General features: G+C 35.9%; 3 protein-coding genes and 1 long non-coding RNA gene across 5 annotated transcripts; 1 reads left to right on the top strand and 3 right to left on the bottom strand.

Moving 5' to 3' along the window:
• The first annotated feature begins 674 nt into the window (after window positions 1-674).
• LOC106424988 (protein JINGUBANG-like) lies at window positions 675-3,026 on the top strand. Its single transcript, XM_013865733.3, has one exon. The coding sequence runs from the start codon at window positions 1,635-1,637 to the stop codon at window positions 2,889-2,891; it is 1,257 nt and encodes a 418-aa protein (XP_013721187.2). The 5' UTR covers window positions 675-1,634; the 3' UTR covers window positions 2,892-3,026.
• A 463-nt stretch (window positions 3,027-3,489) lies between these two features.
• On the bottom strand, window positions 3,490-5,238 carry LOC106402757. The gene is made up of 2 exons (XM_013843546.3): window positions 4,992-5,238; window positions 3,490-4,903 (listed from the first exon to the last, which is right to left on the bottom strand). Exons 1-2 carry the CDS (start codon window positions 5,083-5,085, stop codon window positions 3,732-3,734), a joined length of 1,266 nt encoding a protein of 421 aa, XP_013699000.2. The 5' UTR covers window positions 5,086-5,238; the 3' UTR covers window positions 3,490-3,731.
• An 11,491-nt stretch (window positions 5,239-16,729) lies between these two features.
• LOC106402740 (zinc finger CCCH domain-containing protein 46) lies at window positions 16,730-21,133 on the bottom strand. Of its 2 annotated transcripts, none has more exons than XM_013843531.3 (10): window positions 20,904-21,133; window positions 20,688-20,792; window positions 18,559-20,425; window positions 18,312-18,479; window positions 18,035-18,220; window positions 17,893-17,960; window positions 17,526-17,805; window positions 17,256-17,435; window positions 17,117-17,181; window positions 16,730-17,014 (listed from the first exon to the last, which is right to left on the bottom strand). In XM_013843531.3, the coding sequence occupies exons 3-9, from the start codon at window positions 19,203-19,205 to the stop codon at window positions 17,121-17,123; spliced, it is 1,590 nt and encodes a 529-aa protein (XP_013698985.2). In that variant the 5' UTR covers window positions 19,206-20,425; window positions 20,688-20,792; window positions 20,904-21,133; the 3' UTR covers window positions 16,730-17,014; window positions 17,117-17,120. The 2 variants fall into 2 exon arrangements, with proteins under 2 accessions (XP_013698985.2, XP_013698989.2); XM_013843535.3 differs by having other exon boundaries at window positions 20,688-20,786; window positions 20,904-21,099.
• A 1,820-nt stretch (window positions 21,134-22,953) lies between these two features.
• LOC125578425 lies at window positions 22,954-23,739 on the bottom strand. The gene is made up of 2 exons (XR_007316522.1): window positions 23,254-23,739; window positions 22,954-23,164 (listed from the first exon to the last, which is right to left on the bottom strand). It is a non-coding gene; the product is annotated as an uncharacterized LOC125578425 (long non-coding RNA).
• Between the last annotated feature and the right edge of the window lie 897 nt (window positions 23,740-24,636).

Consider the following 24,636-nt stretch of genomic DNA (forward strand, 5'->3'; position numbering starts at 1 on the left):
ATTGTTATCAAATATGTATTATTTATAATCATTAATTCTCATATATATGTTAATGCTTTATGATTAATATATAGGGGATTATTAATAATCTGACTCACGTGAACTTCTCATTTACTTCCCCACGTCGTTACATTAGAATTACTCTTCAGCTTTTTTATTTATTAATGTTATCTAAATGTTCCATTTGATCACACTAGTACATGTTTAATTTCGCAGCTGATATCTTGATTTCTGTATTAGATGGCAGATCTCCTTTTTCTATGAAATGTTAAATTTATTGATTATCATGTGGAAAAATCATATGTACACAAAAAATGAGTTTGTAAAGGTAAACTAATGTAACTCTACTACAAAATGTTTAAACTATTCATGAGCACTAAACCATCTCTGCATCAGTCCCCAAAACTTTGGCTTCACATGGTACGTTGTGGACAAGATCCTATTTCGCATTGTTTTATCTATCACCCGAGCAAGCTGATCCACTGACTTACCCCGTATTACGTTTTCTATCATTTTGTTCTCACTATATAGTATAAATACCTGCAGGACTAGCCTCAATAGATAGATCTCCCTTAAGGTGAGGCATAAATAATAACACCATTCATATAGTATAAATGGCAGATCTCCCTTACAATTTATTTGTCTTCTCCCACGGAAACACCATTCATGTTACATATAAAATGCAGAATACAAACAAAAAAGGACAAGCATCAAATCGATATGATACATCCATATCAATTAATAAACACAATTATGCTCATTCTAAATAGTATTAGGAATATTAGTTGAGAATTAAAACCTCATTTATTTTAGGTTACAAAGGTAACAATTAAATAAATACGAAGTATTTGTTAGATTCGGGTTTATTATGGGCTTCCAACTTAAAACCAATTGTCAATTAGTGGATTGATCCTAACCTTTTATATATTAGTTAATGTCCCATTGAATTTCCAATGTGATATTACTTTATCTATGATACCTCTTCTCGAGATGATGACTCTTTTCGACCAGAAATCCCTGAACTTTAAGACAGTTATACTCGGTCGAGCGAGTTAATTACTACCTTTATACCCGGTTGAGAAGAGTTATTTTAATTAAGAGTTTAATGTATATTAGGATATGGACTCTGATACCATGTTAGATTCGAGTTTATTGTGGGCTTCCAACTTAAAATCAGTTGACAATTAGTGGATTGATCTTAATAGTATTTATTAGCAGTTAGTCTTAACTAATCTTTTGTTAGCAATATTTTTTATCATAATTAACATAATCCTTATTGGTACACTATCGACATTATCAGCTACTACTATCACTGGTCAAACAACACAGACCAACGACCAATCGTTATTATATGACTCGCGTTAAGTTCAAGAGGTCTCGATGGTTTACATATATATATATTATAAAGATTCCATGAGAGCCAATAATACGAATTGAAAATGAAAAAAAATCATTCTCAATTTTGTAAAGAAAAATAAAACAAAAAGGAGAAAATGATCATTAAAAAGACAAAAAAAGAGAGGGCATGCCATCTGTTATATGTAGCCGTTGCACCTTCCTCTCCGTTTTAAATACTCAAGTCATAACATTTCCTCATACGCTCCAATATTGAAGTCTTTAATTTTCTTGATGCGATGGTGAGATCAATCCAAGAAGGAGGAGTCTTGATGATGTCTTCATCCTCTTCCTCCACAACCACAACCACAAGCAACAACGGAACCGACTCCGACGATTCTCTCAGCCCCTCCTCCGCCTCTTCCAAAAGCTTCGTCCTCACCACTCTCCCTCCCCCCATCACCGGCGCGTACAAGCCACTCGCCGTCCTCTCCGCTCACGTCGGCTCCGTTTCGTCTTTAGCTCTCTGCGGCGAGTTCTTGCTGAGCGCGTCTCAGGGGAAAGACATCATCGTCTGGCAACAGCCAGATCTCAAGATCTTTACCAAATTCGGACAAGGAGACGGGTCCGTGAAGGCTTTGGTCAGCGTGGGAAGCAAAGTGTTCACGGCGCATCAAGACAGCAGGATCAGAGTCTGGAAAGTGTCACGGAGAAGCTCCGAGAACGCTTTCAGGCTCGTCGACTCGCTTCCCACGACGAAAGATTACTTGGGGAAGTTTATGAAACAGAGCAACTACGTTCAGACGAGGAGGAACCATAAGAGGCTCTGGATCGAACACGCCGATAGCATCTCGTGCCTTGCGGTACACGCAGGGATAATCTACTCAGGGTCGTGGGATAAGACTCTTAAAGTGTGGAGATTGTCGGATCTTAAGTGTCTTGAGTCGATCAAGGCACATGACGATGCTATTAACGGTCTTGTTGCCGGAGAAGGCAGAGTATACTCTGCTTCTGCGGACGGGAAGATCAAGATTTGGGGGAAAGAGAAGAGGAAGAAAGCTGATTCGTGGTCACATGTTCTGAAGGCGACACTGGAGGGTCATGCGGAGGTTTCGGTGAACTCGGTGGTGGTTTCCGGCGAGGGGAGGTGGGTATACGGAGGAGGGTCAGATGGGTTTGTGATGGGGTGGGAGAGGAGTGAGAAAGGAGGAGACTTTGAGGAATGGAGATTAGGGTTTGAGATGAGAGGACATAAGATGGCAGTTCTGTGTATGTGTGTGGTTGGGGAAATGGTGTGTAGTGGATCGGCTGATAAGAGCATTGGGCTGTGGAAGAGAGAAGAGAGTGGCAGGCTCTGTAAATTTGGGGTCATTCAAGGGCATGAAGGTCCTGTCAAATGCTTGCAAGCTTCTCCCAATAATGTTGGTGCTGGATTCATGCTTTACAGTGGAAGTCTTGATAAGAGCATAAGGGTTTGGTGGGTTTCAAAACAAGACTGTGTAGAAGAAGAGAAGAAGAAAACAAGTTTTAGGACATTGTTGATGCAACAGGGATGAGTAGAAAGATGTTAATATTTGGTGTTCCTTTTTTTGTGGGTTTTCATATACGTTTTGGTTTATATTTGTAATTTGTTATTCAATTTGTAAAGTTTTTTTTCCAAGATATAAATGATATTAATTCGTTTTGATAGACTTGTGTCCTCCTGCAATCAGCAGAAACCTTTGTGTCTTACTGTTTTGGTCCTAATGATAAAGTCACATATGCTTTGGGGTTGCCTTTGCTTTGTATTGAAACTGTAACAATGGGATGATGACTTCTGCGTTGGACAAACTATTGTGTTCAGCCTACTTTTTGAGCATTGATCACCGTCCATTTATCAAAACAAGAGTTATGCAACTCCTCAATCATTATCATGCTTTAACCATGTTCCAATTAATGTCTTTTTTGTATTATTTAAGCAGGTGCACCCATCATAATGGACCAACCTGGTGTTTTGAAAGTGAAGCATAAAGCCATTGTTTAATCAAGAAAAAGCAGAGTTCCTCAGTTTTAAATATAAAAGTGAGATGAGAAAGCTTTGAAGGGATGCATGTAGCCAAAAGCAGAAGTGCTAACATGTGTGTATATGCCTTTTCTTTATGAAGTTGGAAGAGATTAGGTGAAATGTGATTAAAACCACCCTAGGAAGATACATTATCATATTCCAGTACCAAAGGCAAAAACTTTGAATAGTTTAGTATGAAACATCACCAACAAAAAGGGTATATCCACTAAAGGAGTTGACCTATGAAGGAGAAACATAAACCCTACCTTTGAATTTCTATAGGCATCTTAATGACTCACAACTTAAACTAATATAACATCAACACATCCCCGAGAACTATGGATTACATTACCTACTTAGATGAGAAATTGACCTTCCTACTCTGATAATCATCTCTTATAGGCCTTGAGTTTCTGTAGTTACTGTTGTATCCATATGATTCATCTCTTTCTCTGTTTCGCCTACCCCAACCATCACTCGATCGTTTCACATCCCATTCTCTTCGATTCGTCTCACTCACTCTACGTGTTTGCCAACCGCCTGCATTAGCCCCATACTCTCTCCGAGCTGTATTGTCAGGCCCAAAGCCAGCTTTCCATGGACTATAACTCCTTGGCTCCCTATAATCCTGACTACATCTCGTACGACGCCACTCATTCATCTCCAAATCTCGCTTTTCCCATCCACCACTGCCACAACCTCTATCATCCCAACCCTTACCAGACCAACCTCCCCAAGCCGTATCTTCCGCTGTCTCCTTTCTACAGCTAAGCTTGGCTTCCCAAGGATTGTCGAGCATTTCATCCTCTCTGGCTGGCACACTTTCAGAACCTTTCGCCTTCTTGTTTTGTTGTCCTGACTGTTCCCATCCATCGTTTCCCTGACCCCATCTGTCATTACCCCTATCTTCAGTTTTCCACTCAGTCTCCTTCCATAAGCAATCCCCAGACATTGTATCATTTGCTTTCTCGTTACCAAAACTAGGCTTAGCTTCCCACGGCCTTGTCCCATCATTTGGATGATCACTACTACTCTCTGCTACGTTCCAGCCATTCCCTTTCTTCACAAAACCATCAACATCACGAACTTCCTCACTACCCTCCCACGGAATCTTCAACATCCGAGCCTCTTCAATAGGGACAAGGTTACTACAACCACTCCAACTCCTGTCTCTCCGCCCTCGTTTCAAACCAGACTTAACCTCATCATCAGGAGGCGCAAAGTAAGCCCCTTCTAGATCACTAATCAGTTCAGGGTCAACCGTAGTGTCCCAATCCACATCACTAACGTAAAGATCCGGATCAGGAAGAGATATATCACAGTGAACTCCATTAACTTGAGACCAAAACCGTTTCTTCTCGTTGTGGAAAGTCTCTTGGCAAGCGGAATCATCCCAAGTGATAACGTTACCTGTGTACCAGCTCTTGAAGTTCGTAGCTTCAACAACTTTTCGCCATGGCACTGATCCAATCACTTCGCAGAATCTCTTCTCCCATACTGGAATCCCATCGTCTTCACCATAACCTTAGACAAACAAAAACACACAGATAATCTCTATACAATCTTAATTAAGATGAGATGAATGTAAAACATGAAACGGAGAGGAGAATACCAGAAGAAGAAGAAGAAGAAGAAGGTCTTTCGCTATACCATCGCGAAGGAGATCTGCGACGGTTGAATCTGGACCGATTGTTCCACTTTCCCATCGAGAAGCCTCAAAGGGATGACGATTGATGTTTCGAGAGCAAAAGAATGGTTGAGATCGTCTTGCGGCGGGGGAAATTTGGGAGGAGCTGACGACGGAGCGAATTGGAAACTGCAGAAGTGAAGTCGTTCGGTGGCGTCTCTATTCAACTTCTGGTTCTTTAACGGCTTGAGTTCATTACGTTTGGGTTATTAATGGGCCTAAAAGAGTAGGCATTATGGGCTTATAAAAATATATAATTGGGCTGATAGGAGTATTGAACCAGCCACGTGAACCCACACACCGCACCAAAGTCTGAGGCGGCTTCTATATATTTTGGGCCGTGTTCGAAAACGTCAGCGTTTATTAGTCGGATGCGTAGACGGTGATGTATGGGGAAAATTGGAGGATCAATGCTGGAGATCGAGTTTTTTTGCCCTCGAGTAATAGTGAAATGCGGTGTATCAACCCAGCTCGTTAACTGTGTTATTTGAGATGCACTAGAGGCATTGCCTCTGCGCAAGCGCGGAGTTATGGACAGAGTTCTTGTTTCAACTCAATATATGTTACGGTTATTGTAGATGTGAATTTTACGTTTTGGGTTGATCATTGTTTTTCAAGTTTTTTTATTGTTATAGGATTAGAGTTGTGATAATGAAATGTGTATGCATTGTTCTCCACTCATGAATGACTAAACTGTGTTAGTAATATGATTGATATAGTTCCTGGTGTTGCTTGTTGTGTCACTGAAACTTACTTATTATTTGTTTGTCTTTTTAATTTGTTACTTGTATTGTTAAGATTACATAAATTATATTAAAGTTGTTAAGAGTATATTTTGTCTCTGGATATTTTTTTCTCCATTTTAATTGTGTAAGTTGTGTGTATTAAGTAATTTTTTTTATTCTTATTATGTTGGTTATATGTATTTTTTTATTTTTAAACTTGTTGCTTTTAGTAGATCTTTAAAACAAATGTATAAATAACTATAAAATGAGTGACAATTAGTATTTGGACCTTAATGGGTTTTAAACGAATATATGTATTTCTCATAAGAAGACAATAGCATTGACCTGTTGACATTGAACATGTAAGCTATTTTCATAAGACAAAAAGAGTGAGCAGGTGGAGATGTTGTTGCCGCATTTGTGTTTGTTGGGAATGTCTCTTGTATCTCCTCGTGTGAATGTGTTTGTTTCTCTTTTATTTGACGGGTAATATGTAAACAAAAATCATTGTTAATTGTATTTATTAGAGTTTGTAACTTACTCTGCTTTTTTGTTTAGGTAATTTCACTGATCTTGGTTGTCGTCTTCGTGTAAATTGTTAAATAGCTGGTCGTGTAGTTTGTATTTGTTTAGATGGCTCAATATATGTATCGTTGAGTTTTAGTTGAGTTGATTGGTTTGATATATATTTGTTTTGAAGTTTATTTGTAAGATTAGACAAAAGGAGAAGTGATCATTAATGATTCGCCTTTTTTAGGATTCTAATTTTTGGTGTTCTGATTGTTTGAGTTATTGTGGTTATTTTAAGTTGTAAAATAAAAATTTGTGTGAAATTAGATTGATAGGTAAGGCAGATAAATAGACGATAACAAATTTTGGGTAGGAAATATTTTTGATTATTGATGTTAGCACAATATATACAGTAATATAAAGTGAATTATGTGTTGATTATTTCTTACGGATCAATAAGGAGACGGATAACGACACGAGTTGTTTCTTTGGTGAGGTCAGAGCCCTGGAACGAATGGATTTTCCCAACCATATCTGCGAGTTTAAATATCAGTTATGATAACATAATATAAACCCAAATGAAATATGATAATATACCTTGGAGTTCTAAGTTTGTGTTCGCAATCACTTGGAGATTGTCGAACAGTCTAATCTTGACTGGAGATTGATCTTAGGAGCACCCGTGATGACTTCATCAATAACGGTTAGTGAAATGAAATGAATGAGGAATGGATGATCAGTTATCTTGTACATGCTTGAGCACTTAGCAACCTCAAAACAATCGACTTTCACAATGGAACATGCTTTCAAAGATGGCTTGTAGTGATTTGCACGTCTAACGGGAGCAAACCCATGAATCACAGAATCTCCAAATAATATTATTCAACAAAGAATCAGGAAATCAATTAAAATAATTATGTTAAATAAAGTCTGATAGATCGAAGATTAACTTACATTTTCATCAAGGAAGAGAACCGTGATTCCGACAAACTCCCTATCTTTTTTGAAGTTCAGGGAATCCCAGAAGCGGAGGAAGCCAGAGGCTATGCTCTGACTACTACGACCAAGACGGAGAGACTCGAAGGTTGAGTGACGGACGCCGGGACGCCGGGACGCCGGTTTGAGGAACTGGAGAGGCCTAGAGAAACATTTTCTAGAAAATGGTTAAAGCTAAGTGGAATCAATGAGTTTTGTGGAGATGCAGATTGGGTTCATCAAAGATGAGAATCATATACAGTAAAACCTCTATAAATTAATAATATTGGGACTACACCAAAAATATAATTTTTTTAATCAATTTATAGAGATATTACCAAAAACTCAATTATGGAATATAAAATTATACTATTTTATAGAGATTTTTAGTGTATATTAATTTATAGAGTATTAATTTAAAGATGTTATACTGTATATAGGGTTTACAGAGAGGCTACAAATCAGGAACATTTATGATTAAGCGATTTAAGATGAGGACATGAAGAGTTCACCGGTGAAAAAATAGATTACGAACAAACACACAACGCAACTCTGTAACTCAGATATGTTTGAAACAATGATGAAAAGAACCCAAACTCATGTTAAACGACAACAGTTTACAATACGAGAAAACTATAATTATTGCAAACTTGGGTTTTTTCGTATAACGTGATGAATCACATTTAAAAATGAAACCCATAATACACTTGTAGGCCCGACCCTCAGAGGAAGCCAAAGAAGCAATAGCTTCCGACCTTCATAAATATATATTAGGTTTAGGCATCAATGGGCAAAGTATCATTTAGCTTAGTTGTATAAATGTTGGTGTATATATGTCAATAACCAGAGTTCGAGCCATGAGGTTGACACTTTTTACACTTTTTAAAAGTAGAGCCTACAAAACGCTGATGTGGCGCGCTGAGGAATAATTTTAGTCATGATATCATGACACGTGTCATCATTACAATGTTTCTTAAAATCTCTAGATAAATATGTTAGTCCATCTAAACATATATTATGTTCTATGTGTTTCATTTTAGTTATCGTCTTAAGTTTAGGCATACAGATTAAAATAATATTTAATTTTATATATTATGAAAATAAAAACTTTATTACCCATATACCTAACCATATTTAGAAAAATAAATTGTAGAATATTGTTAATAAATTTTGTGTTGAAATCTTAAAACGACACTTATTTTAAAACAAAAATTTTACTCTACAACGACAATTAAACTGGAACGGAGGAAATACTTTTCATTAAACTAATCATAAAATTATTTAATAATATATACTTTTTATTTTTATTTTATCTTTAAAGAAAAGTTACAAAATTACCTAATATGACTAATATAAATATAAATATATGTAAATAAAACTTAATTATTTTAATAATAAATATTTGATAACAATTTGTGTATCCTTCACATTTTTATTTAATTTTATATTATTAAAATAAATTAAAAAATCACATTTACCATTTAGATTTTTTTGTAAATGTTATATTTTGAATATTTTAAAACGATTATAAATTAATAAAAAATTTAAAAATTTCATATTAAAAATTTGTGCTCAATGTTTTAATTTTTTTACTATAACAAGATACAAATCAACACTATAATAGCACAAGACTCTCACTAAGGAATGACACATTAGATTTTTAAGAACACGAAAGAGTGACATGTTATTAACTGAAAAAAAATATGAAAGCCAATTAAAATATTTCCATTTTACAACTCACTTTTAATTTTACGCATCATCATTGATCAATTTATTTATGTCTTTCTGCATTTTTCCTTGGTCAAATGTAATCAATTTCGAACACGAATGATTCCAAAGCGTTTGCAAAGAGATCTGTTCATATATTGTGTTTCATCGATAACTTGGAATATTATTAACGGAACATCCGGTAGAGGAAAAGTGGTTGTGCTCTAGAGGAAACAAAGGAAAACTATGATTGATTGATACTACCACTTGTTAGACTTAACGTCCATGTTATGTTGATTAACTTTCAATACAGAAGATTGGGATCTTTAAAGTGATTCAGTGATAAATTAACTCCTCGAACGATATTTCTTAAGTTTATTTTTTATTTTTCTGAATCTTTCAATTGATAAAGAGTTCTTTAAGTTTATTTAATTGTTTTGTTTTTATCAGATTGTAGAGAAACAATAACATTGTAGAGAAACAATAACAAACTATGTTACTATGCATCAACATCATCTCACTTGTTACACCAAAAAAAAAAAAACATCATCTCACTTGAATTGTATTTCCGATGAGAATGCATTGCTGCTCTCGGTTTTGAAGAGTTACGACGATGACATAGTGAAGTTCTAAAATCCCTCAAAGAGCAATAACATGTCTGTCTTGACACAGTTGCAAAACGCTAAAGACAACGAAAATGGTGACAAAAAATTTATAACTTTTATGACTGTTTAAATATCTTAAACTTTTATTAAACATTTGTTTAATCATATTTGATAAATAATTGTATACTTTAAACTGTTATAATGAGTAACACTTATATACTTATATTTTTACGAAACTTATATACTTAAATTCAATTATTACTTTTAAAATATAATGTTAATTAAAAATAAAATATTCTCATGCATAGCATGGACAATAACATTTATATATTCCCCATCATATACACAATTTACCTTCAAATAATTATATAAATAAATATATTAATAAAAATAAATATACATATATAACTTTTAGTCGATATATGTTTGTAAAAATATCAGAAAACGTTGAATATATATATATATATATATATATGTTTGTAAAAGATGAATTCTACTTTTAGTAGAACATAATTTTAAAATTTAATTTATCAAATTTTCAACCAATAAAATACAAGTTTGTGTATATGGGTGTTTTATCAATTGTTAATATTTTTTACAATTTTTTTGATTCATAAAACTATCTATTTCATTAGCTTTTAGAATTAGAAAAGGTAAAAGATAGAAAAAATAGACAAAAAATATTTTATACCAAAAGGACAACTATACTGAATTTTTGTTCCGTTTTGACAATTTTTCCTTTTTTTAATATGAAAAAGCATCCCATTTTTTTCCTTCACTTCCAGTATTTTAAAACTCAAGATCGGCACTGGTTCAAACACACAATATTAAAGTCATTTATGCACGTACATACTTAATAACAATACCATAAAAATAATTTGTTCTATCGTATGAACTATTTTGCATTTAAATCTTGAAACAGTTAAAGAAGACAAATGCAGAAAAGATGCACCATATGGAGATTCAAAAACAAAATCATGCACTCAAAAAAGTAAACAAAGTTTTGTTTTGTGATTTGAGTTCCAAACAAGATCTAAATTTCTGTGCGTATATTCAAGCTCAGCAAGTACAAATAATATCAAAGAGAAATGCTGAATCACAATATCAACAAGCTTTTTCTCAGTCTTTTTCATTTGGGCCATATTTCATCGATCTTAGCTATCCGGAAAGTTTGCCAGATTATTATGTCACTTAATTACATATGCTTGTTTTGTTTTTCAAAAAAAAAAAAATTAGGCATCTTTATGTAAATTTATAATCATTTGTGAAATATCTTATTTTTCATGTTATTGCATCATTTTTAAATATTATTTAAGTAAGAAATAAAAACATTAAAGATTCAAAAGATCATTTTATAAATAAAAAATGTTCAACTCCAAAATAGAGTAATAAGTTTATGGAGTAACCCTAGCCATTACTCCATGTTGGAGTTAAAAATTGAATGGAATTGAAGAAAATTTTACTCTAAAATGATGTTTGAACTAGAAAATGAAATAGAGTTAGAGATGTCCTTAAAACCTGAACAAGAGCGCTTTACTATATTTTATTTGCGTATTTAATATTTTTAACGGTAAATTTATAATTTTATTAACTTGACTGAATACAGTCAAAATACAAAATTGGGTTAATCTATATTAAAGTGGCTATTAACATTAATTAATAAAGTGTACATTAAGTGGTCCTCTTTTTGCTAACAAATAAATACCATTATTACCGATTTTTCTAACAAACACATCTTGTAATAAAATTTATTCCCAAAACCAAATACTTGCATAGAAGATTATGAAGAATTATGTTTATGAATATTAGTATTAATCAAACCCTGAGAATCTCCATCGAAAATGAAAGCCATAACTCCAAGTTGATTCCATTGTGAAGACAAAGATGAGAACCTTTGCATCTGCTTCCAGACTAGAAACCTTTGTGCATACATATGTGGATCCCCATAACGATTGATTGAGAAAACATCTTACAAAAAGAAAAGGACATATATCTAAATGGACAGGTTTGTTACTTTCTGACTAGGTGTCTAGGTCGTATTTTCTTTTAACCGAAAGGAATTGAGAGTAAATTAAATGGTGAAAGTGGAAGTAATAAATAAATAAAATGAAGAAAATCTGCCTTATGTTGTATTCTCACTGAGATAACATATATAGTGGTATATTTATCTTTAATTAAACACTATGATCAGCGTAAACATGATGAAATTTGTTTCCACCTGACTGACAAATTATCAGCATAACCTAGACTAAAACATTTTTCCACTAAAAATTTTTAGCTACTAGTACAATACAATCACACCCTAAGAGTGAATCAGATTTGGCGATGACAAAATCAGAATGGAAATCTTGCAATTTATGGGTTCTAATGGGTCTGTTATTTTATTTGTTTAGACCTAATCAACTTATTACACCACAATGCATAATTGTATAACCGTGCCCCACAAAGCGTCATTATTACGGTTCACAATTCAAAAGGGCCGATACTCTTTTGGACCATTTAAACCCAAATTTTTGTTCCATAGCTCGAACAACTAGCGCAAGATCTGCCCTATTTACCAAAAGAAAAATCTACTAACAGATGACGCCATTCACGCCATATATCTAAAGTGAAAAGAACCGAAATTACCGAAAATATCAAGAAGATTATCACAACATCATCACTGGTGTTCTTTGTCCTCGTGTTGTAATCTCAAAGTCACTCATTCCGTTGCTACGTAGTGTTTGTGTATTTCTTGCACAAGTTTCCGTAGGTATAAGACTCACCTGCAAACTTAATTACCAGTCAGTAAAATTAATTAAGTAATCAATGTTTTTCTTCAAAATCAAATGCTTCGAAACGAGCATCCACTATGCAAGTGATTCTAATCATGTCCCTCCTCTTCATAGGAACTTGTATCACCAACAACATCAAACTTTGGAACTCTCTTTTCCAATGTCCAAACAAAATTTCTAGGGTACATTCAAGTACTCCTTCTGTCTCATAATAAATGTCATTCTAATTTTTTTTATTACACAAAAAGTGTCACTTTATAATTTTACTGCAAATTAGACTTACTTTCAGCTAAAAATTAATTGCAAACTGCATTGATTTTATAAATAATTTTATTTATTTCAAATACTATTGGTCAAAGAAGTGTAATTAATAACAACTTATATTTCAACAACTTTCTTAATCTATGTGAAAAATGTCGTTGTAACACTTATTCAGAAACAAAAGTAATAGTTGTCTACACTAGTGAGTAAAATGGCCATGGTAACAAGTAATTCATATGTTTCCCAAAGAAAGTTATTTTACCATTTTTTTATTTTTACACAAAAAAATATATTTTAAATTACACTGCATTTTATATTTATTGTTATCTGAATAATAATTGTAAAATACATTGATATAATAAATAAATTTATTTATTCAAATACTATTAGCTAAACATATGTAATTAATAAAATATAAATGTATTTTAATCATTTTAATATGTGTGAAAAGTGTATAAATGACACTCCTTACGAAACGGATGGAGTATTGTTTTAAAAAAGTTTATGCATATCTTTAATTTCTGTATATTGTTGCATGCCAACGTTGTTGTTTGTTTTGTACGTTATAAATTAAAAACATAGAAAATAAATATGTTTATATTAATCTCAAACGAAATTTGACTAAAATATTGTCTATATTTGTCCCGAAAATAAACTATTGCCCGTCGAACTAGCTAGTACTGAAAACTAAATATGCATGCATCTACGTTTAAACGCTTGACCATAATTACTGAAACAATACAAAAATAAACAAACGTACGCATGTATTTGCGTAGATACACACACCATAACTACTGAAACATACGCTTGTTGAATCATTAGGTGAATACGAACAATCATCATTCAATTGCTCCACACCAATCAGTAGCATGACGTCGCGTTCCACATTCGACTCGCTCTTAATATTTGCTATATTATCTCAGACAAATCTTTCTTCTCTACTTTTGTAGAAAATGCTATAATCTGAAAAGAAAACAAAAAATAAAAGAGAAAAAGTGGGCCTGATTTTAAGACAAGAAAATGTAATTGCACGTTGTGTAGCATTCAACCCTCTGACAACATCATTTTAGTTTTAACTTTCTCTCACTCGCTACTCTCCATTGCTCCCACTCTCTAAAACATTCACGCGCAGCCAATGGCATGTGAATGACTCACGCGCCGATGATTGTTTATTGATTCAAAAAAGGCATTAATAATTGAGTTCTTCGTTTCATTTAATTGTCGTCCGGTTGGATTGGGTAGGTTTCGATTTTATTGATATCATAAATATATAAAAATCAGTGTATGCCTCGTTCTTTGAAACCGATACCAACGGTTAACGATGCTACTACCATCGATCTTTATTTATTTCATCACTCCCCACTCTCACTCTCCTCGCATTAATTGCCACTAACTATTGTTAGTGACGTGAATGATACTAGAGTGTCTTTTTTCCCTTTTGGAATGGTATTTGGTCTCTTTTGGAAATTTATGTTGTTTCTAATAAACGTTACCGGCTAAAAGTATGAAACAAGCAAATGCTCAAACTATTCAGATTTGTAAAATTTACTTTGGTCGGATCAAGATTTGTAGTCTAAAAAGATTAGACCATTGATCGATTCCAGCGTGTTACTCTTGCACATGAATCCTGCTAATCTATTTATATATGGTTCAAATTGTAAATGTTGACGCTTAGAAAAAGATACATATTGTACATATTTACAGCATACTAATTTCTAAAGTTTGTAAGAATTCACTGATCAAATTTTATTTCTTTATGAAAACTTAAGCGCTGTAATTATAAATGTTTAAAATCGTTAAAACGCGCAAAAACTTTTACTTTATGTGACATTAAGTCTTATGTAATATATTTGTTTTTTTTTCCTTAAACAATCTCAACCCTTATTTATAAGGTTTTGCAAGAGTTGAAGTATGCAAAAACTTTTTTCGTTTTCTAAATTGGTGAAGATTTATTCTTTTCTACGAAATGGCAAAATGTTGAATTAAAACCTTAAACCGATTTTAATATACAGTAGATTTGTGAAGAAAAACAAAGCTCACCTCCAACTGTATATTTTACTTACATATTTTATAATAATCAATTTTGGACAACCTGCATCCACTATACTTTTCTAATATAAAAGCATATATTTATTATACATAAAAACGATTTATTTATCATGCAATTTCGCAGCTTAAGGACGTTACACGTTCCTAACTAACCAAATTCTGGAATTTTGGTCTTGCTCGGTTCAACAGTTTCTGACTAGGTGCCATACATTATGAGTTTTCTCAACAGAAAAATGTAATAGTATGCGCTTGTTGATTACATGGCAAAGGACATGAATTGACATCTCACATATGATATAATTTGCAATATTTGGCGAATATTTGTGGAGATGTCTCCACAAAACACAACTTCTGGCATATATCTCCCCACACCACATGGCCTTTGTGTTGCCTCGTGGGATCTCATTATTTTCTTCCTGTTTTTCTATTTCGAAGTTGTTTTATTCTCTTTGTTTTATACAAATTTATGGAGAAGTGTTCGTGACAATATGTTCAATGAAATAACTGGTAACTTAAGTATATAAATAATTTGGCTTTCTATTAGTATTATCCCAGGTTCTAAAACGCGGCCGCGGACACTGTATACGCGCCGGAAAAGCGGTCGGCGGGACGACACCGCCGCGATTAGAACAGAATCGGTCCAAAAATCGGAATACGAAAAAAAAAAAAATTTTGCTCAGTATTCGACTAAAATCTAATGTGATGTGTTGGAACTTAGAGACCTTGTTCTGTTTATCGTGTTCAAGTGTAAAAGATAAAAGAAAGTGTAAAAACGTGCTGTAGAAATGTTCTAAAAATGGCTAACGGCGAAGATTAGGGTTGCAGATTTTGAGTTGGAGAAGATGAAAGAGTGAAATGTCTATTTTACCCCTCATTTAAGTTTAAATCGAGAAAAATATAATAAAAACATCAGCTGCTAGTCGAACCCGTGACCTCCACGTTCCTATAAAAAGCTCCGAACCACCACACCACACGATATATATTGTCATATCACTACATTATAGATTAATATGCGTAAAACTAGGCGCCGATTAATCCCCGCCTTCTCCCCGTTTAATTGATTCGGCGCTAGGCCTGGGTCAGCCGCACGCGTTGCGCCTAGCGAAATTCCAAACATGGGTTTAAAGTAGCTAATTAGCTATTTTGTCAGATTCAAAATTGTAACTGATACTAGATTCCCGGTTCGAGCTGATTTTATTGAATATTATATTTAGAAAAAGTTCCACATCTTACCCATGACGAGTTGGCTCAACTGAAAAATCTGAAACACCATGGCGAAATGCTTGAAAATCGTTGTATACGCACATAACACATCATCATAATCATGGATGACCCTGAGATTAATTATAAGAACTATAGACATTTTTAAATAATTGAGAAATTATTTTTTATCAATTTTGAAAGCTTATGTGTATACTTTGTTAAACTAGGCTATGTCCAAGCAGACAGTTTGTTCCTGCATAACATGTGTATCATTAACCCTAACTCAAAAGAATATGGCCTTCAGAAGGTCAGATTCGTTTGATCATAGAGGGATATGATGAATTGACGCACCTTCTTTCCACATTTCACATAATAGAAGCGACATATATAGTTTGAAAGTAGACCAGAAGTTACGTACCACTTTTGTAATGTTGTGATTTAAATTTTTGGCACTCAGTTCTCTCGCGCGTGCCCCACCACACGCCACTGTCCGTGTCTTTTCTAAAATCATTAATGATACACATAATATCACACATTTCATTTAATGTGAATACCTCTTATACCTTTCGTCTTTACATGCAATATACTAACATTCTTCATCTTTTTAAAAATCACGGTAATAGCCATGGATGTATCACCTACTCCCTTTCACATACTTTCCACCTCATAGATGTTACATTTAATAACGATGACACAAAACCTACTTCATAAAAATCAAACCTAAAGATTTGTAGTTGTAGAAAAAAATAACCAAAAGTGGATGTCTTTGGATTTTTTCAAGTTGGAGAGTGGTTAGAGTGAGAGAGTAGCTACTGGTAAGGACAAGAAGAGAGTTGCTAACACTTTCAAACCCATATTGTAATCTCTTTCTTTTGTAAATCTTTAGAGAGATTACACTTCTTGTCCTATATATTTATGTTATATCATATTACATCATCTTCTGAGGTCCATCAACATTACACATTAAAACTAGAGAAATGGTACAACAATCTTTTTTTTCTTCTCTTCACTTCTCTACCTCTTACATCAAATGTTCCTGCTTTACTTTTATACCTCTGCATCTTTTGTTATTAAGAGTCTATATTATTAGTTTTTAACTTACCTCAGTTTCTTTCTTTCTTTCTTTCTCACCTCTCTTCCTGCAACAACAACAAAGACAAATAAATGATTAGCCTAACAAGTTACAAGATAGGTGTTTTGTGTCACCATGACACCATCCATTAATCTACTACTCTTTCTACCTGTTTATATCCCAACACGACATGCTGGTCCTCCCCTACCGGGTAACATCCCAAATGCAGGTGACCTGATTCATAAAACCACTGTTAGGTTACCATTTACGTGATATTAGAAACATAAACCGTGGTGGCATCTTGAGACCTAGGCATTTGGCAGTTGAAAGAGTTGAAGGAGTCAGAGAGTGTAGAAGGAGTTGAATTATCATCATTATCAGAAGAAGGCGACCACAGATCTGATCCATTATTGTCCACAGAATCAGCAAACAGAAACAAATGATTAGTGGAAGATGCAAATGGACTATCTGGCAAGCATTCCTCCAACCTGTAACAATCAAAAAAAAAGAATTTGCTATTTAACCTCATATAGCTTAAAAAAAACATAAAAAGTTCCTTTATTCATGAGTAAACCTACTTCTCTTGTAGATTTATTGTATCATCATCAGATCCTTCTTTGGAACTTCCTTTCCCTATCTCTCCTCCTGCTTTAACCGCCCCCGGGCGTGGAGACACAAGTGTCTGGCTAAAAGGATTTGGAGAATGAATGTGTGTAGAGGAAGAATTGAGCTGGAAATGATTCTTGACGTCAAGAAGCTGCATATTCATTAGCCTTCTGCTTTGAAGCTCAAGAATCTCTTCTTCAAATTTACTCCTCCACATAACATCTTGGGCGTTGTTATAGAACCCTCTCCCTCCTGCGTCACAATCAAATCACTATGGCCATAAGTAAAAGGTTCTTCAACTAAACTCTACATGAGAAAGAGCTTTAGTAGTTTGTTTACCTAAAACATCCCTGGGGCTAGAATCAAGCCCTGTTGGGGACAATTCTAGCTCTGTTGTTTGGTTAGTTCTACACAAAAAGGATAAAAGTGTGGTAAGTGCAAGGAACAATCAGGCCCAAAACCACTACTAGTAGTTAAGTACCTGTATTTGTCAGGGACTTTGCCTTTCTCCTTGTAAGGCTTAACAAGAACCCTTGAATCACACACAAAGTGAGGGTTCCCTTTGGCTAAAATGCTCTTGACAGTCTCAGGGTACAAGAATGTCACAAACCCAAACATCCTCTTTTGCTGATATGGTATCCTCACATCTTGAACTGGTCCAAAAGTACTAAACCACCCATAACAACATCTTTAAGTCACCCACAACATATACTCTGACTAAAAGGGAAGGTATGATTGATTGTGTTTGTAAGCATTACCTGAAATAATTGGACACATCTTCCTCCCTGAACCTACTGTCGGCAGGAAATGTCAGATAGATCTGTCTCGAAGCAGGACAAGCCATAGCTGAGAGATCAATCCTCTCAGGCCTCCATCTTCCAACCTTCTGAAATTCATCTCCCATCATCAAAGCAGCAGCAGCAGCTCTGTCCAAATATTTACACAAGTTAAAAAAAAAAAAACTTTGAATATCTCAAAAGAGAAAAAAATGAAGAAAGGTCAAACCTTTGAGCATCACTGTTCTGCAAGTTAACACCTTTAGGAGAGAAAGAAGAGCGAGTCATGAACTGGTGAGCGAGTCTTGGAGGTACCGAGTTAGACCTAAGAAGCTCCATTCTACTCGGAGAGCCAACGAGCTCACCTCCTCCATCACTGTGAACGAATCTACAGCTACTCCCGTTTTTGCAGAAGCCTCTAGCGAAATAAGAACAGGGCACGCCACCAAACCCTAAATCAGATTCACCAAACCCTAAACCGTCAAAACCGCAGCTACCGCTTCTGGCATGCACAGAGCCCAAGTTCACATCATCCATGAACTCGAACTCGTTGGTCATATCCTTAAAAGATCTTCCTCCTCCGTTAGCGTAGAAGGGCAGAGAAGCAGGGTTGAGAGAAGAGCCACGAGTGTTGTTCTTAGGGCTTATTAACTCCTCTTGGCTCCAAAGAGGCCTTGAACAGCTCATGAGACCTAACTCTTTCTTGGCTTTCACTATCACAGAATGAACAAGATTCTCTGGACCAAAAGCTAGTCTTATCATCTCTTTCTCGCCGTGGTCTTGGAGAAGGAGAAGACCCATGATCTTTGATGCGTTATCTGGGTCTAACGCTTGGATACGAGAGAGCACAATCCTAGTTGCTTCATACCCATCCATGGCTTTTTTTCTCTCTCTCTCTTTTGAGTTAGAGTAGAGAGAAGAATAAGGGAAAGAGTGATTCTTTTTGTAGAGATAGAGAGAGAGAGTGAGTGTTTGTTGTCTTGTGTATCGAGAGGTTGTTGTCGTTAATAGGTCTCTCTGGTTTCTTGTGTTGGAGTTTAGTTTTTCTTTTCTAAACTACAATTTCTTTTTTTTTTTTCCGTCAATATTTCATTAAAATAGAAAGGGCTCAGCCCAAGAAAATTACAAGATAAAAGGCTCACGGCCCAATTACCACAACCTGCCAAACCCTAGAGAAACCGGCCCACAGGCCCATAAACCCAAACCCCGACACTGCCCTAACCTAGGAACTCTTGTCGGCTTAACCTAATCACGCCTCATCTCATCCCGGCGGTTACCGTCGAACGGCTCTCATCCGTCGCGCTTGTCACGGAGAGCATCAGCGGACTAACCGCGATATCATCCCAATCACAACTCGCCTACTGGGCATATCAAGCCCGAGTCTCAAACACACTGCTTTCCTTCTCCTGTCGTCGTCTCCATCGATGGAGAGCTTCATCGGCTACCGATAGCTCATCCCTTCAAATCCGAACAACCATCCTAACGACAAGAACCACACCGCAAATTTCACCCAATCCAAACAAAACAAGACCAAGAAAAAAACCCCAAAAGAGAACGGGGACCTAAACCGACAGCGTAGAGCTATGTGAGCCCCTACCCTCCGGAGCCAAAACCGGCAAAAACGGAGCAAAGAAAGCCTCCCCTTTCCGGGAACTAGAACCGGCGGCGGCGAAGCTAAGGAAGCCTCCACCTCCCGGAGAACAAACCGACGTCGACGGATCTGTGATAGCCTCCATCTCCCAGACCACTGACACATGCAAGCCTCTCTTCTCACGCCGTGAGCCTCCACGCGACCGCGTCTTCCCTCCACGCAAGGAAACCACCGTTGAAGGATGGTTCCAATCCAGAGCTCCGACAAAGCGATCGGTGAGACGCGACGAAGAAGAGGCGAAAAGAAACCTCTTTGAAAAAGAATAAGGTTTCCGGCGACGGCACGGACGCTCACGCGCCGGCCGTACGCCGGAGAAAACTCTTAGATCTCCTTTCTCTCTCCTTTCTCTCTTAGATCTCCTTTCTCTCTCCTAACAAGTTTTGTATAAACTACAATTTCTTTAAAACCTATCTTTTTATAATACTTTACCTTCACCTACTGTTTCCTGCGAGACAACCAGTAAATAACAAAAAAAAATCAAACTTTAAAAAGGATAAACAGTAGAAAAGGCTTTTCTTCTCGCGTGCTTATGAGAAGAAGAAACAAAAAAAAACAACCCTTTAAGAAAAATAGTTGGAGAAAAAAAAGGGAAAGGTTGAAAAAATAAAGAAGAAAGGAAGTTTTTTTTTTTGCATGCTGAGAATCTTTACATGGAAACAAAAACGATATTTTTCTACTGAGGAAGAAAAAGTAAAATATAATTTTACCTGAAAAAGTCAAAATGATCAACTCTTGAGATTCTCTGTGGAGAACATTATCTTATCAGTACAACAAGAGTGAAAACTTCTGCAGGTGACTGACGTTTACTGCTCCTTTAGGGAATAGATGAAAGAAACATGTGACATCATGTAAGATTCTATCATCAGAACTTGCACAAGTTTAATCTCTCTAGAGAGAGAGGGAGAGAGAGAAGGTGTACGTACTTTAGTTGTGTATGTTGAGAGAATAGATCTGCGCCATGAGGAAGCTTCTTCCGGATTTGGGATCAGGAGAAAACTCTATGGTCTTTTCACGAGTTGAAGAAGAGGAGAAGAGAGAGATTGTGAACAGTTTTAAAGCCTAAAAAAAACAAAAGATGGTTGCATTGCACGTTCTCTGACACTAGCCCTTTTTCATTTCGTTTGGACACTGAACTCCACGCGCCTTACGTTAAGACATACTACTCACGCTCCTTATGTTGAAGACATATTATGCACGCGCCTTACGTTGAGGTGTGTTCTTCACGCGCAGTTGATTGATATGCAGACCAGCTGTAACGCTGGGGCCTCCACTCTCTCCTACTGTCCTTTTCTCATTTTCATCATTATATTTTGTAGGGACACATTTTTTTTTTTTTTTTTTTTTTTGAATTATACACAGTTTCCCCAAAGGCTTCCCAGGCCCAAGGGACTAATCTGTGTCGCTGCGGCCCGAATGTTAAATTTCGCAGTGGCCGGGAATCGAAACCAGGTGGCGGTACTCACAGCTGTGAGCCCTTTACCACCAGAGCTAGATGCCCCGGTTGACACATTTAAGTTAGCTTAAATCTTTTTGTTAATTAAAGGAAATAAAACCCCCCAAAACTTCTTTCTAAATTGTTTTATTCTATTTGTAATTACATTTGTATTTATGATAAGCTGAGTCATTAGGAATTTAGGAAACATAAAACATGCCATCCATATTGACACTTATCCAGCTAATGTCTGGTAAGACACTTTAATTCTTAGTCAATACTTTTGCAGAACTGCTTAATATCTGATTCAATCATTTTTGGCATGTTTGACTGAACTAAAAAAAAATTATCATGACCAATTTCTCTTAAATAAAAAATATAGTGGCATATATAAATTGTAAGATGTTTTGACCAGTTCTATGATGCAATGTAAACCGGCATGTATAATTTTGCTGTATGATATGGACTATATAAAATATCGGGCATGTACTTTCCGCATATCAAAACTTTAATTGAAATATTCAAACTATTATATTGTTGAATACATGAGAGGGTAGGGTTAAAGATGACAAGACATCATTGTTCTCAAATAATGTAAGGTAAAAGGAATTAGTATTTTTCAAATTTTAAAATTTTGAAAGGACCTTTTTGCAAAAGAAGAATGACCCACAATGGAAAGCAATGATAATTTATAATAGTTTATTTTTTTTGTGAGTGTCAAAAGCAGTGGTCTAGTCATATATTTTTTTTGTTTCGTTTAGAGAGAGAGAGAGAAACGCGTGTGAGGGAAGCCCCGCCGTCTGGCTGCGCGTCTACACGCGTGCCGGCGCCGGTGGCTCCTCCCTTGTCGATCCAGTCTAGGTCTCCCTCTGTGAGCGTCGATCTGCTGTCCTCTCCGATATATTTTCGGATCTGGGCGAGGGTTTTTTACCGTCGGAAGAGCTCTGCTGATGGCGGTTTTCAAACGGCGGTAACTTACCTTTCTCTAGATTCGTGGTGAGGAAGAAGGGCGTGGTTCGTCGCGACAGTTTTAGTTTGAAGTTAGGGTTTATTCCGGGAGGCGGAGGCTCTGATAGCTCCGCCGTTGCCGATTAAGTTTTCGGGGGGTGGAGGCTTCTTCAGCTCTGCGTCGCCGGCAAAGTCTCCGGGAGGTGGAGGCTCTCTCAGCTCTACGTCGTCGGTTCGTGCTCCGAGGGGTGAAGGCGTCCTTTACCTTGCCTCGTCGGCTTCTGTTTCTTCTTCTGCTTAATCTTTAGATTAGTTTTAGGGCTTTTGTGTTTTTTTTGCTTTTATCTGGCGTTGGCGGTGGATAGGCCTGTCCAATCCGGGTTTCGGTACGGTTTCGGTTCGGTTTTTTCGGTTTTTCGGTTTTTCGGTTTATAAAAATTAGATACCATATTAGAACCATATCTAATTTGGTTTGGTTCGGTTTTTATACTACCGGTTTTCGGTTTATTCGGTTTTATACCAAAGAAAACATTATTATTTAGTTTGGTTATATATTATATGAATTTTAAAGAGTCATGTTGTTAAAGCTATCATTTATCAAAACGTTCATCTTATAAATAATCAATGTCAAAGAGTAACAAAATAAGCAAATAAAATAATCAAATCAAAAACCAAAACCATAGCTCAAAGTTGTGAAAAATAAATAATAAAAACAAAACATATGCATGAAAAAACGTTTTCCCACTCTCCCATAATTGGTGACATTGTTCATCAGTCATGCCTCCTCTGACTGAACGTGAAATTCTGTTAGTTTACAAATAAAAAAAATTGTGAATAACTCCACTGCTCGTAAATATAATAAATCAATGCTTACAAATTAAAATATGAATTACCTTCTACTAGAGAGTCCATGAATTCATATTCATCCAACATCTGTTCGATGCTCTTTTGTTTATTACAGCTCTTCTTGTTCTCCTCTGTTTTTTCAAAGAAATTTCTTGTTACCATCTAATTTTACAATTTCTCAAAGCATGAAAAATCAAAAAGAGAAAATTATTAAGAGATACCTTCACTCAGTCAATGATTCAATGGCAGTAGGAACTAAGAAGCAAAAAGTTAAAAGAAGAAAGACTATTCCACCTACGGCTGCTGTGAGTTTTTTAAATTATTGTTTAAGTATTTTCAAATTAGGGCTTCTTTAATATAAAAGTATATGGTATTATTTATTAACAAGAAAATTAACTTATATAACATATTAACATATCAGTTACACGTATTATGTACCCTGGCGTTATATAATGTATATATTTATATGTTCTTATTTTAATCGGTTTTATTCGGTTTATTCGGTTTATTCGGTTATAAACCTAACCATATCCAAATCCTACGGTTTTTATAAAATCATATCCATTCGGTTTAAATGGTATATACCAAAACGAAACCATATTGTCTATTTCGGTTCGGTTCGGTTCGGTTCGGTTCGGTATTACCATATTGAACAGGCCTAGCGGTGGAGATCCGAGGTTGTTCTCTCGCTGGAGGTAGAGAGAGGTGTCCGTACCAAGATGGTGATGTGTTGTTGAGCCGATTATGGTACTCTGGTGTGTGCTCGAACGGTGGCGGTGACGATCTCGCTCTGGCGATTGATCTCTCCGGTAAAGATTACACAAGAGTAAAAGACGGCGGTAGTGAAGAGTGAGTGGAGGTCATGGGCTCCGGTTTGTCACGGTGAGTCATGTTCCTGTAGTGGCCGGTGAGACGCGTCCGTGCTCCGACGTAGGTTCTCCTGGTGGTGGCGACGTTCGCGGTGTCGCTCCTCGTGGTAGGGCGAATCGCTTGTCTGCGATTTTGGTTTGGATGTTTAACTGGCTTGGGCCTAAGCGGTTTGGATATTTGCATTTCTGGGCTGTGTGTTTGAGCTTTTTCTAAGTTTGTAAGTTCTTTGGGCTTTGGCCTTCTTCTAATAAAATTCAGTTGGAAAAAAAAAAAAAAGCAGTGGTCTAGTCTAGTCACAGGAGCCGAGACACCTAACATAACACCTCACTCTATGATTATGTGCTTCAATCTTATTACTATGTGCTATAAATAATTACCCCCAAAATTTTAAAATTGCGGTCTTATGATTGACCCATCCACAAATATTTGATTCCACTACATGGGAGAATGATGATTATGTGCAAATGTTTGAGGCAAATTGAATTAAAATTTCAATGATTGGTGCAAGTCCACACCAATGGATTTTCAAAGACACATGTATGTATGATGTATACCTTATC

This window comes from Brassica napus, chromosome A9 (genome assembly GCF_020379485.1).
Source record: "Brassica napus cultivar Da-Ae chromosome A9, Da-Ae, whole genome shotgun sequence".
Lineage (NCBI taxonomy): Eukaryota > Viridiplantae > Streptophyta > Magnoliopsida > Brassicales > Brassicaceae > Brassica > Brassica napus.